The sequence below is a fragment of the Eleutherodactylus coqui genome, chromosome 11 (genome assembly GCF_035609145.1).
Source record: "Eleutherodactylus coqui strain aEleCoq1 chromosome 11, aEleCoq1.hap1, whole genome shotgun sequence".
Taxonomy (NCBI): domain Eukaryota; kingdom Metazoa; phylum Chordata; class Amphibia; order Anura; family Eleutherodactylidae; genus Eleutherodactylus; species Eleutherodactylus coqui.
In genome coordinates, this window is record NC_089847.1 from 128284510 (window position 1) to 128299161 (window position 14652).

Genomic DNA, 14652 nt, shown 5'->3' on the forward strand with positions numbered 1-14652 from the left:
AATGGAGGTGGGTGGCTGTAAGAAATCTTCAGTCCGCTCCGCCTCTATTCACTTATGCGGCCAACACTCATACTGGGTAAAGATAACTCTACTGTAAGCAATATCAAGATCCCTAATGGATTAATGATGGACCGAGTCAACAATCATTTTGAATGTCCATGCCAAACAATGTATATATTCAGCTCCACTGGATATATAAGCACTAAAGATGAGCGAGCATGCTCGTTTAAGCCTGATGCTCGATCAAGCATTGATATTTCCGAGGTACTGAATACTCTCTCCCCGCATGGCGCTCGGTCGAATAATCAGTTACTCGAAAATATCAATGCTCGATTGAGCATCAGGCGTAAACGAGCATGCTCGCTCATCTCTAGTAAGCATGCTCGATGGCCTCAAACATTGTTTTTAATGTTTTTCTGATGATTCCAAAATCCAAGACCACGCCACTTTGCAACAGAGTGACAAATTTTAAGACGTCCAAACCTGGGTAGATTCACCTGGGTGTCTCTTGAGATTCCAGTGGAGCCAAGAATTAGTGCATTATACAAAGTCCGCTGTGAAGACTATGCAGGACTGCATTTGCCTCAATAAGAAATTCTTTCATGCCACTTAATAGTGGTAAACAAATATTGTGCCAGGTGTATGATGGCATGTACAACGTGCCGTAGCATGCCAGAAAAAAAGTGGAATGCCAGGGCAATAGCAATAAACAGCCTAACAGCAAAGAAAAGATACTCAGAACAGCTTTACATGACAGAACCTCTCTTTTATTGGGATCATTTTGTAAGGTTTTGTGTTGGAAATGTGGTCCTCAACAAACATTTAATGAAAGGTAGGCAATCTTTGAATGGACAATTCCCAGCAAGCCACTCTGCCATCACACACCATGTCTTAGTAATACCAGAAATATTTATTGCATGTAGGGTCAATCGGAATAGTCGATGGACAAATACTTGTGGTTGGGGATTCTTCCATGTAAACCTTGACATGAACGGAGACAAGAATGACCACTTTCCCTCTGGCAAGGAACTTCGAAGATAGCCATACAAATTCACAGAGACACAAAGGATCTCATGTCTCAAAATTGTTTCAATGAAAAATGGGCCTTGTTGACTAGGACAGTCAGAGGCATAACTTTAAGAGCCTGAGTCCTGTTGCAGTAATACTTTAAATTTAAATTTGGTAATAAGGTTACTGAGTTATCTCATGTGTCCAAATTAATTACTGATGACCATTAGAGAACAAACAAGAAACCTCAACTGCGCAAAGTTACCACTGCGCTCTTTCTAAAGAGCCCAGCCCAGTTTTAACTTTATTAATAGTGCGAGCAGACAAAGAGAGTATAATGGCCTGTCAGGGTGGACCACCTTCCTGAACTTAACAAATCATGCCAAAGTTTAATGAATAATTATGTGACTCCTTGCCCTCACCATCCTAGTAAAGGAATGCGGACACAATGACCCAATATCGTCTTCAGGAAATGCTGATTCTACTAGCTTCAAGAACAGCTCGGTGAGACTAAATATTAACACTTAAATAACAAGTGTAACAAATCATCCTACTACTTTCACAGTGCCAATGCACAACTGTAGCAGGGACCTCCATCTTACAGTAACATGGGTTATTTATTATACTGGTGTCTTCAGAGGGATCTTTGGGCTCATGCACCCCAAGAGCTGCAGCCAACCAGGATTCCAGTCCATTATTGTTCCCTAGTGAGTGAAGGCCCTGTGTGGACTTTAACTTACCACAAGGAATTTGTCTCAAAGTTATTATCTGCAATCACCTAAGACATGACAAGACTTAAAGCTTATATATGTACAATAAGCAGGTGAAATATGTACAAAACCTTTAAAGAGGTTTCTGATAATTGGCTTCTGTGACGTGTCAACCAGACGTCATAAAAGTCACTAAGTTGGAAGTCCAACATTGGAGACCACCACTGAAAGCAAGAAGAAAGAGGCCAATGCTGGTTCTTATCAAACGATGACCAAGCATATAGTACATGCCAACCATAATAATGGAAAGCTATGAGTCGTCAGTCAAGAGCGCTTACTCAAAGTACTTTCCATAACGTCTATTCAAGTAAACGATGCTCATGGGCAAGAGTTGGCTTTCTTGAAAACCTGCAATCGGGACCTACCGCTTCTTACATTTATAGGGTCCCAATTGATGGACTCCAATTGACTTCTGAAAGTAACTTATTAGAAAACATTTTGGACTTGTAAACCTATTGACCACAAAAAACCAGCCTGTCCACAGATTGTGAATGATATTGTAGCTCAGCCACATTGACTTCAACATAGCTGATTTGCAATATCAGATACAACACATAGTGAGTAGCACTGTTTTTGGAAAAAAAAGCAGCTAGGTTTTTATAAGACTAGACAACATCTTTAAATAAAGATTCCATTAAAGAGGTTGTCTTCTACTGGTTTTGCTGCCAGAATCAGACAGCTCCATACACTGTGCAGTGGCCTGGGTTGGTACTGCAGGATGAGTCCTATTGAAGTGAATGGGACTCAGACTGCAGTACCAACCTGGGCCACTGTGCAATGTACCGAGCTGTCTGCTTCCTGCAGAAAAAAAATCTGTTAGAATTGGGACAACCCCTTTAAGGAGCAAGCAGGCTATCTATACATTTACTTTTGCAATCCATAGCATAAAATCCGCCTTCATAAAATATTGCAAAGCTTCAAATCAATTCTTGACTCCCTGCAGTGTCTATTCCAGTGGTCTGTAACCTGCTGCAACTCCCAGCATGGCCTCACAGTATGGATAGGGTGGGATTGTAGATCTGAAGCAGCCAAGGGTGGCAGACCTTATCTAATAGGCAACTATAATGAATTGTAAGACAGTTATCATTTCCTAAAGTGAATGCACGCCACCTCTTATCATCTACACCAGAAGAGCCTTAAATATACTTCAGTCTAAACAAAGTAACATGTAAAAATATCACTTTATTATCAATGCTTTCACCTGAAATTGCAGAAACTAAGCTACCCAGTGACATGACAGAAAACCAGCCATGGAAGGCCAATTTACATATGGCACACACATATACCCGTCATTTTCCCGGCCCTATAGAGATGTGCAAATCTGAGGGAGTTTTGCTGATAATACCATAATGGTTTTTGTTCTAAGGGTTAAATCACAAAATTTAAATTAACATTCAAAATTAAAGGAGTTGTCCAAATAGTTTTTTTTTCTAAAACCCCGTTCCCCATGCTGTAAAAAAACTAACCAGCATATACTCACCTCACCCCGTTCCCACAGCACTGCTCGGTCCTCCACTCTAGTGGCTTGTTTACAGGCTGCAGTCTCACCTCTTTACAGGCTGATGCAGCCAATGACAGAGCTCAGCATGTGATCACCGAGCCCTGTCATTGGCTGCATCAGCCTGTGACTACCCATAAACAGACTGGGGCACTCTGTAAACACAAGGGGAGACCCAGGATACCGCAGGATGCAGGGGGAGGTAAGTATATGCCAGTTACTTATTTTACTGCATGGGGTTTTAACAAAAAAAATGCTCGGACAACCCCTTTAAACGCATGCAGCAGAAAATGCAGCTCCTATACTCAATAGAAGGAAACACAGGTTGAGCATGCAGTTATAGTGAAACTCCAACTCCCAGCAACCCTATGGTCAGAACTCAGTGCCATTATGTGTAGTCTTATCAAGAGCTGTAGATCCAATGATTTCTGTATGTTACCTTCTATTGTTGTAAGTATTGTCTATAGAAATACGTCATGTGTTAGTGTTTAGTGTATTTGTATTATGTACATGTTAATAAATAACATTTAACCCCTTGAGTGGCACGCCCGAAAATTTTCCGGGGACGAGCTCCACTGCTCATAGCGATACTGCCCGGAAGATTTCCGGGCTATGTATCACTATGGGAGCTGCAGAGCACAATGCCACAAGCTGTGACAGTGTGCTCTGCCTGCACAGACCCACAGAGAACAAAGCAAGGGCTTTGAAAATCCAGCAGAAGATATTGCCGATATGCCGGCAATCTCCTGCTTTGTTTACAGGTTGCCATAGAGACCATCGGCTTGTCAGAAGCAAGCCGATGGTCTCTGTGGCAGGGAGAGCTGGTTGTTAGCTGTCAGAGGACAGCTAGGTTCTAGCTCTTACAGCAGAGATCAGAGAAAACCTCCGATCTCTGCTGTGTTAACCCTTTACATGCTGCAGTCTATGTGACTGCAGCATGTAAAGGGCTGTCACTGCAGCATGTAAAGGGCTGTCACTGTAGCATGTAAAGGGCTGTCACCATCGGACCCCCGGAATGTGATCAGTGGTCCTGATGGGTCCCTGTGGAAGTCCCCTAAAGGGACAAAAAAAAAATAAAAATAAAAAAAAAGTAAAAAAATTATAAAAAAATTATAAAAACACTTGTCTCCCTTTACTTTGTGAAAAATCAAAAATACAATCACACATGTGGTATCCATGCGTCGTAATGACCCAGAGAAGGAAGTTAATACATTATTTAACCCCTTAATGACATGGCCCCTTTTTTTCTTTTTTCCCCATTTCTTTTTTTCCTCCCCCCTGTTTAAAAAATCACAATTTGTCCCGCAAAAAACAAGCCCTTATATGGCCATGTCAATGGAAAAATGAAAAAGTTATGGCCCTTGAGACGCAACTGCAAAATTAGTTGAAATTCAATGATTAGACCATTTTAAAAAACCTGCCCTGGTGGGCACGACAGGGTGGTAGGAAACCCGCCACTCAAGGGGTTAAAGGGATTGTCCACTTTTGTAAAAGTGAATGTTATTCTGTTCCCATCATGTAGGCGGAGTGTCAAAATTGGTAACACCCTGTTTTTATGATACCAAAATTCGAACCACAGTACTTTGGGACCATGAACAGAGACCATTACCTAGTACATAAAGGATAGTATGCTGTAGGTGGGTGACAACCTCCACTAGAATGTAGAAAATGCCTCAAGGTGCTTAATTACATACTGGCAAAGTTCTTAAATCAAGTCATGCTCATAGGGTAAGATTCAAATTGATCATCGACTGTGCTGTGAAGTAGGACCTAGGATGAAGGACATGATGATTTACTTGATTGATTTACTTCCATTTCTGACCATCGTTCAAAGCGTTCTCTTGGGCCCCAAGTTATTTTGGCAAGATCAAGTCTAACCATCAAAATGACAAACCTCCGTAAACAATCCACCATGTAAGTGAGGAACATCCCTAATTCACAGTCCTCTAGGCCAGACTTGTTTCCCTAAACCTATTATCTCCTTCTTCATACACACAGTTTGGTATTTGCAGTCAAGAACAAAGAATTAAAGGTTGATTAATGACATTCAACAAGTTTTTTGTTTAGAATTGTATTTTTGGAAGCTCTTCATAGGCCAATGTCAGAATTGTTTTTTCCATAAAATTTAGAGCATATATATACACAATATAAACCATCATTGGAAACCCAAGACAACGCTATCTTTGATGTAGGACAGGATCATTCGTGTGACCCTCAGACCACTCCAGAGGATGAACCATGGCATGATTCTTAGATCATTCCAGAGGGAGGACTATGGCATGTCCCTCTGACCTCTCCAGAGAATAGACCATGGTAGGACCCTCAGACCACTCCAGAAGATTGGCCATAGCGTGATCCTTAGATCGTTTCAAAGGGAGGACTATGGCGTGTCCTTCAGACCACTACAGAGGATCGACCATTTGTGTAACACTCAGATTACTTCAGAGGATGGACCAAGGAGTGATCCTAATATCATTCCAGAAGAAGGACCATAGCGTGACCCTCAGACCACTCAGGACGATGGACCCATTGGTGTGATCCTCAGATAACTCCAGACAATAGACCTTTTGTGTGACCCTCAGACCACTAAAGGATAGATCATGAAAGTGATCCTTAGATTACAGCAGAAGAAGGACCATCGAATGATTCTCAGACTACTCTAGAAGATGAACCATTGGTGTGGTCCTCAGATCACTCCACTGGATGGTCCATTTGTGTGAACCTTAGTCCTTTACATTCAAACTAACATTTTACTGGGGGAAGATCTAATGCATATACAAATCTTTCTTCTATAAATATGGGATACTCTGTCCTATTTACATTGTACCTTAGATCTAAATATGCTGTGGAGCTAATCATGAATCTTGGAAGCTTATAGACTATCTAATCTAAATCCAGTGAGCAATATGAATCCATTTCACTGTGTTTGCTATCTATGAACCAAAGCAATTGCATATTTTTGTGTCTCAAATTCTTGCACATCTCAGGCCTTAATTTACCCGCCCTTCACTCCTACATCATCACTGCATTTTGAGAATCCCATCAATACGAGCCACGAGCAGTGAAAGGGGTCTATCTTCATATAAACACTGGGGAGCCAACTATTTTTGGCTTGATTTGCAAATTGGCAAAGTAGCAACACAGGGTCAGTGGCTCTTTATATTTTATAAGTTCAGTCCCAGTTCTTCATTTCCCTCCACACAATTTATTCTGAGGGCTTAAAAGTTGACTAGACTCCAATTTTCATGTCCACGTCCCTTGTGTTCCTTATGTCGTCTTGCGTCAAAGCATCACCATCTCCAAGGTCGTTGGTCTGGTCTCGAGACACCAGCTGCACCATCTCCTGAGACTTGACTGTGTCTCCATTCTGTTCCATGATAACACCATCTTCTGGAGAACCTTTGTTACCGTTAATCACCAACTTCTTCTTTTGTCCACAACTGTGAAGAAGATAGACACAGTCAGTTGTTATAAACGTGACGGGTGATGGGACTAGGTAATATTCCTGAGCTATAGTATCAGGCCTATCTCTTCATAATTAATGAACTAGGACATTACGATGTCATGAAGCATGAAATCCCTTGGGTCCTTAAGGATGCTCCTGGTGCTCTGGCCATTGAGGCAGTTGCCAGAAGCAAGTTGTGAATATGAGTCTCTACATTCATAGTTATGTTAACTCTTAGTGGAAATGAGTTTTAGATTGTGATACCTTCAAAATCTGCATTAGGGCAGTGATGCTAGCCTTGGTTTAGTGGGGTGAATCCCAAAATCTTGAGATGCCTAGTAAAGGAGGGCAGTAGTATGGGGTACAGGTATATTATAAGCTTAATTTATCCAACATGGCCTACAAGGTGGCCATAAAAAATGAAATAACTATTTGGCTATTTCTTTCAACTCCACCATGACGATTTACTTGGCCATATGTTTATGCTTACTTTGATGGAAGGAAGGAAATAAGCTGCTGTCAGACACCTCTTGTCTCCAGCAGGAACAAGGGATGGGGCATGGCATAATTCAACATACCCAACCCCTTTTATTCCTTGATAACAACCCAGATTGGCTTTGTTTAGTCTAATGTGTATGGTCACCTAATCGCTACTTCTGGTGGACATAGTACTTTGACCTGATGCTTAGCCAAGCTCAACTAGCTATCTAAATCACCATGGTGGGATTTGCCTAGGGCTCATACACTTGGCAATGGACCCTACCTAACAAGACATAAAGTGCCTTTTGGTCCAGATTATAGACCTGTAGGCAGCGTCAGAGTAGGATTTCTTGAGTTAACTAGAAAAAAATGATTCTGAGAGCCCAACTATGGAGAACACCTGCAGATCCCATTAGTCTTTGCACACATAGAACATACAGTATCATCCATAAGGTGTAATAGGTTACTCATAAATAATCCCATTAGAAATAGAGCCTAGGGGTAAGTGATTGCTCCAATGTCCACCACCAAATGCAGTTGTCTTCTGGTGGACCTTGAAACCCGTTATTGTGTAAGAACCTGGACTAAGCGGGGAACGAGATGTTCCTCTAAAACCATGACGGGTCAGTCCAATCCTGCCAGTTGGGTCTCCATGAGAAAAGCTATTCGCTCAGAGAAGAAAGGCTTCCATGAGATTCCGTATGCCACAATTATTTTTGCATTGGACTCATTAGATAAAGAAATGGAGCTATATGACAGATTAAGTACGAGTTGTCAAAGGAAACCATATTCAATATCCATGTGATATGGCTCATAAATACGACTCATGCTGACATAAGTGTTGCTCTTAAAGTGACCCTTGGGTCCTGGACAAACAAAGAAGGCTAGTTTCGATCTGCGAGTGCTATGCACATAAACAGTACTGGTAAGTCAGAGCAGCATGAAGTGTCTTAAGGTACATTTACACGGGATGACTGTTTAGCGCATAAGTGATCGGCAACCTCCAACGGGCGATCACCTGACTATCACTCCTGTGCTTTACATAGTAGTTATAGTCCTACAATGAATGGAGACAGAGCGGGCCAAAGATCATTCCGACCTACCTGCTTCCACTCACAGTAAACAGGCAGTCATACTGAACGACTGCCTGTTCACGCGGCCCGACAGTTGTTTGGTTTTTAGTTTTGCTAAAAACCAAGCAACTTTGAAAAGTGAGCGATTTCTTGCTCAATGCCCCATCGGCAGCCGCGTGTACACGGGACCATTATCACCTGAATTTGCTGTTTCCAGCAATAATTAGGGCGATACTCGCTCAGTATAACGGTACCTTTAGGCTACCAATACATACAATGTGCATCAGGTAGTCAGGGAAGCGCTGCAGCCATATTTCTTTGTCCAGGACCGGAGGGCTGCATTAATATTTGCCCTAACCATGGTCTGTATATTTGTTGCTTCCTCAAAAATCAATTCTGAGGACTATTCTAGGACACTCTATGGATAGGACATTTGAGGACTAAGTACATTGCAAATTCCCTGCAGGCCACTGTTCTCACCACATGAGTAGAATAATATTGAATCCCAAATCCTGGGAGTGGGACTGCACAGCCATAATATGAAGTGTCGCTTCTTCGAAATGAGGAAGAATACCAATTAAAACATTCCTCGGACTGTAATGTGGCAGCGGGAGAAGCAGTGCGGTTTGCAATGTAATTTCTGCAAAGGTTTTCTCAGGGATTCGTCTCATGTAAAGTGAAATGAAAGACATGTGTACGGCCTAATAGAAAACACTGGCCCAGCATACCGGAGATACCAGCAGTTCTTGCTTTTTACAATATAGACTTGCTTGCCTAATCTTAGGAGAAAGCCAAGGAGCGAGCGCTCTGCACTTGGAAGGTCGTTGCCTACATGTAGATCTCGATGCATTAAAAGGAGTTTCCAGTTTTTATAAATAAAGTTAATCGCTGTATAATGAAAAGTTCTGCAACTTTCTAATAGATTTGGTAGTTCGATTCCTTACCATTTGCATGATCTCTGCTTGCTGTTAGTGAATAGGAACAGTTTTCAATTACATCCAGAGGAGAAAACGTAAGATTTACTACAATGTTCTCCAGTTTGAGCAATCCTCTGTGAACTAAATAGCCTGGACTCCGGACTGATACATTTACCTACTTGATACATTTTAGCAAAGGGAAGAGCGGTTGGTGGGGTTAAGAGAAGTTGGGGGGCCCCAAGATAAACTTTTGCACCCAGGCCCATGAGCGTTTAGCTATGCCCCTGGTTGGTGGCTATGTTCAGCTCACAGAGCATTGTTTAGATTGGCTACCATTGGACACAATGCTCAGCTGTGAAAAACTAGTATAGCATACCCGCACCTTCAGGTGACTTTCAGAATTGGCTGTACATGAAATATAACACTGTATCCGGCTATTATATGAATTGTATCCTGCCTTTATCACCAGATTTCCTCTTTGAATCTCTAATTTTCAGTCCTCTCTGAGCTGGTCGGAGGAGCCTGCTGTTATGATGTCCCTGGAGAAAACAGTAGATGCTGCTACTTCTGGCACTCCACTGTATTTGGGGCCATGTTAATGCTGTTTATGCATGGATAGCACATGGCCCCATTATAGCCAAGGATGTTATTCACATGGACGTTTTTCGCTTGGACTGATGGTCCAGATGAAAAAGCTCATGGCAAGTTAAATTCCTGTCTGTTTCATGGATGAGAAATAGGACATGCCAATGCATGCCAATGGGCTGTGTCCTTGTATATGGAACAGCTCATAGACTGGTGTCCCTATGCTGTTTGATGCGAGTTGTGCCCAAGCCTCTCAGGGTACAACTGGCCCTCATGACTCGTGTGCACCAAGCCTAGCTCTATAGCTTACAGAGGAATAACATAATCATAGAGGACAGTGTACAGCAGTCCTGAAAAGTGTAGATGTGATTTCAGTAGCTATAAACCACCTATCAGTTAGCTACAGCAACAAATCTGTATGAGTCTCTTCCTCCTCCTCACCTCCCTCTCCATAGACATCTATGGGCAGCTTGAGTCATCACCCTTCTCCATTTCCTGTCTTGCATCTTGTTATCTCTGCTAGGGCCCATTGACATCTGCATCGGAGGTTGCATTCAGAGCCTGATTTGTAGAGTTCGTTAAATTAGCAGAGCCAATACCGTAGCACGTAACACAATATTTTTTGGTAAAATAACGGACCCCCATCTAGTCTAGAAGTCGATTTGGTGCTACTAGAATAGTCTGGATCCAGCACCACATCATTTCCCTTGTTACAGAAAGTAAAAACAAAAGTAAGCCCTTACTAGAGATGGACATCACATAACAACAAGCAGTGGACAGCAAATTAGTAGGAAGCCTGGTGGGCACTTTAGGGGGACGTTTCAGCACAAAAATGTCATTTTAGGTAAATAAAGTGATTTGTAATTTTACTATTTATCACATTAGCAAACTTAATTACACAAGTTGTCTCGAAATGCAATGACCATTTAAGTCCATATGGGTTTTGAACCATTGGATGTAAATAAGAATGTTCTCATTCACCAACAGCAAGCAGAGATCCTGAAAGTAGTGTTTATGCAAAACACAAAATCTATCAGAAAACTGAAACTGCTGAGCTTTTCATTATCCATATAACGAGTCACTGGAAAATTGGAAAAGCCCTTTACATTCCTAAGAACGTTCAGAACTCCAGCCTTCCGCCAAGAAGCCGTCCGCAGTGGCTGCTATGCAGGCGCCCCATAGGGTGTGTATATTGTTGTATATACTAGTGATATAATGTAATGGCTTCCCCAGGCGTTTCCGAATCTCCGACAATACAGGAGCTGAACTGGCAGCCGCCGCATACAAACCCTTATAGGAAAAAGCTTCCTCATTCTCACCAGACTCTGAAACTTCCTGCAATTCTACTTGGAGGGAATGTTTCTCATCAGCAGCGTGAAACGCGTGTTGTACCCGGTCCAGATACCGATGGATCGGGGATGTATCGTCAATTGACTTGTGTTCACAGAAGCCGTAAATACAAGAATCCTTGGAAAAGCTGATGTATGCATCAAGTGGAAAGTGAAGTTTTCCATGGAGCAAAGCAAATCGTGGACTCATGGCAGAGGCGTAATTTGAGGACTGCTGCCTCTGCACCCCTATAGCTACACCACTGAGTCATCGTACAGGCCATGAAGTGTTAATTACAATCCCAGATGGCGTTGTTGTTCATAGGTCTCATTAAAAAAAAGTTCTGTTTGCATAGTCCAGTCCCCCTGCCCTTGAGCGGCGTGGATGACGTCAACTACATCATCCACAGTCTATTGTAGGCGCCAAGACGTCAGAGCCAGATCGGCGCATGCGTAGAGGAGCCTTGTGAGTTGGCCCATGACAGGTCAGACTCTTCTGCGCATGTGCCGAGGGTCCTGCTCTGACTTTCGTGACGTCAGTGTCTACATTGGCTTGTGGATGACGTCATCCATGTGACTCAGAGGCATTAGAGCTTGCTTAAATCAAAGGCAACTGGAACAGTCCGGGTACGCCACTAGACCATTCGGACTTCATTTGAATATGGCGCACGATTTCCAAAGGTATGATTAGCTAAGGCGGCATATTCAAATTCTGCTCAGCTCTGTTACAGTGAATGGAGCAAAGTTGTAATACCATACACAACCTGTGAACAAGAGTGGCGCTGTTGCTGTAAGAATACAGCCATGGTATTCTAATCTCAGCCTTTAAACCATAAAGTTAATTCACTAAAACAGAGTTTAAGGCATTCAGTTATGGGAAAATATTACTTACATTCTGCGGGCGTTGAGGGCGATGCAGACCGAGAAGATCAGACCCAGACACACCAGGGAGACGCAGACGATCAACCACTCTGTGGATGGTAAAAATATTAAGTTTAGAGTTTTTGATCTGATCTAGATGGGATACATTTTTACATCCGTTATATTGTATGAATATCCGCAGAGCCATCACCACAGTCAAGTAGAGGACAAGCACTCATGGTATTATACCCCTATGGTTGTGTAAGGGGGGATGGTTGTTGCTGACTGTTTTATTGTTCATTTGATGTCCTGCTGTGTCAGTGATTTTAAGGAGGGTATAGAAGGAGTAGCAGCTCGCTGAGCAAGAAGGAAAGACAGGATGTAATTAGCATGTGCAGCTATGCTGCAGTGTGAGGAGTTGGGAATACTCCCCTGAGTCTGTGCAGCCATGCTGCAGTGTGTAAACTGGGGATACTCCCCTGAGACTGTGCAGCCATGCTGCAGTGTGTATACTGGGAATACTCCCCTGAGTCTGTGCAGCCATGCTGCAGTGTGTATACTGGGGATACTCCCCTGAGTCTGTGCAGCTATGCTGCAGTATATATACTGCGGATACTCCCCTGAGTCTGTGCAGCTATGCTGCAGTGTGTATACTGGGGATACTCCTCTGAGTCTGTGCAGCCATGCTGTGGAGTGGAGGACAAGGGGTACTCTTTGATATTAGAGAAACTGTGGTGCACAGGATTAGCGCTACGAGCCTGAGCTCCTCAATGGGGCAGACCTTTCTGTTGGATAAAGGCTGAGCTGAATACAAGCACAGGAGAGACTTCTGCCTCCTCGTTCCCCTCTTCCTGACTGCAATTGTTGGTTTGAGAAAACAAGGACTGGTAACTAGGTACGGATTTTGAGAAGCCCTATATACACATACTGGACTTTTAACGCAGCACCGCTAATGTGAATCCTCAGCAATAGCTGACTGGTATACGATTGTGAGCGACCCCGGAACAGAACTTAAATTGTTTATATGTTTTCTTTTTACATTTCACTAAAGTTGTTACTCAAAGCATATATTGGGTTCTGAAGCCTATGTGAGCTATCCCCAAAATCTCTGTGCTACCGACACCATCCCAGATCACCAGAGAAACCCCAAGCCAGATGCCATGGCCCCTCCATGGCAGCAGCTGGTGACGGCCATGTAGACCGTCTACCATCTGTATTCAGCTACTGTAACCCCACACTTTCGAAAATAAGCCAAAAGAGTCAATAGCAATCTAAGGGACCACAGGCCTTATCTGAGACATAGATAGACCATTTAAATGCATGGGGTTCTTAAATTTCTAAAGTGGGCCCTACACATTGGACCTCTTTAAAGGGGTTTTCCAAAATAGACTATCTCCATCAGTCCCATTGTAGATGAATGGAGTGGAGCCGCGCATTCACGACAGCCACCGCAATCTCCTCCTCACTGTGGGGGTGCACTGAGCCTGTAGTGAGGAGGAGAGTGGACACAGAACCCCCATTCTCAGGATTGGTAGGGGTCTTAGTGGTAAAACCCCTACCGATCAGACTTTAATAGGTGATAAAAGTCTTTTTTGGTACCACCTCCTTTAGACGACCACCCCTCTAGAAGAGCATTTTTCACTTTAATTTTGGTTGTCCTAAGTCACTTTTGCTTTATTATAAGTAAAATGACAACTTCTGCTTTGCTGCATCTATAAAATTGACATCTCCATATCAACAAACACCTCAGTTCCCTCCATCAATATTCCCACTAGTTAAGCTGCTGAATAGATGAGGAACATCTCAGGTGGTGGGTCAATTATAACATCTCTGAGCCAACGGTGCAAGAACCTGGTGAGAGCCCTCAGAGGAGTAATGGAGCTCCTGGGCCCCAATGCAGAATCAGTACCAGGGCCCCCACCTATAAGTGCCAATTCTAAAACCGATGCCTTTGAGCCCCTCAGGCACCAGGGCCCAGCCGTGACTGCTACCTCTGCATCCCCTTCCAACTTTCCCCATATAGTGTCAGAGAACTTTTTGTCTCTAGGGTTTACTTCTCTACAGTCTCTAATCTCTGTTTGACTCTCACCCTGGAAAATATTTCCCTTTAGCGGCAGACATTTCCTGTTGGTCATAATATCTATGCAAATCTACCCTTTAACTCGGGGAACTACAAGAAGGGAATATATTAGTATGTATGAGACTTTACACTGTATATCCTAATTGACCCACGGGCCATTCTAAATGTCATGGAAATAACTTAGCGAAACCGCACGGCCCTATGTTGATTCGGAAATTTCTGTGCAAGGTATTTACCGCTCATTAGGATCTGACTATATGCAGTGATAGTATACTATATGCCAACCTTCTCTTTATTCCTCCCCCTACTTTTTGTATGACCCGCTGAGCTACAGGGCCATAAAGCCACCCTCCGGTCTTAGGACAATTCTGTCCCAGGATCGGAGGAAGAGAGGAGCATATTACCTGCAGTTGTTCTTCTCTTCCCTCCCTCCAATCCGCCAGTCCTACTACTATACTTGCTCTCTGATTGGCTAAAACTGCTCATATGATCAGCACTAGCCAATCAGAGAGCACTGCACAGTGAGCATTAGGTAGTTAGAAAACTTTCAAAGCCATTTTGGATGTCCGAAATTGGGGCCCAGTACTGGCGAATCAGAAGGACGGCA

At 43.0% G+C, this 14652-nt stretch overlaps 1 protein-coding gene across 2 annotated transcripts in view; it reads right to left on the minus strand.

The window, feature by feature from the left end:
- Positions 1-2940: 2940 nt before the first annotated feature.
- Positions 2941-14652, minus strand: part of CD44 (CD44 molecule (IN blood group)) — a 55651-nt gene continuing 43939 nt past the window's right edge. For both annotated transcript variants that reach the window (XM_066583499.1, XM_066583498.1), the window contains 2 exons: positions 11997-12075; positions 2941-6716 (listed from right to left, as the gene is read on the minus strand). In XM_066583499.1, the coding sequence (XP_066439596.1) occupies positions 6506-6716; positions 11997-12075 (290 nt within the window). In that variant the 3' untranslated portion in view covers positions 2941-6505. The remainder of the gene's footprint in view (positions 6717-11996; positions 12076-14652) is intronic.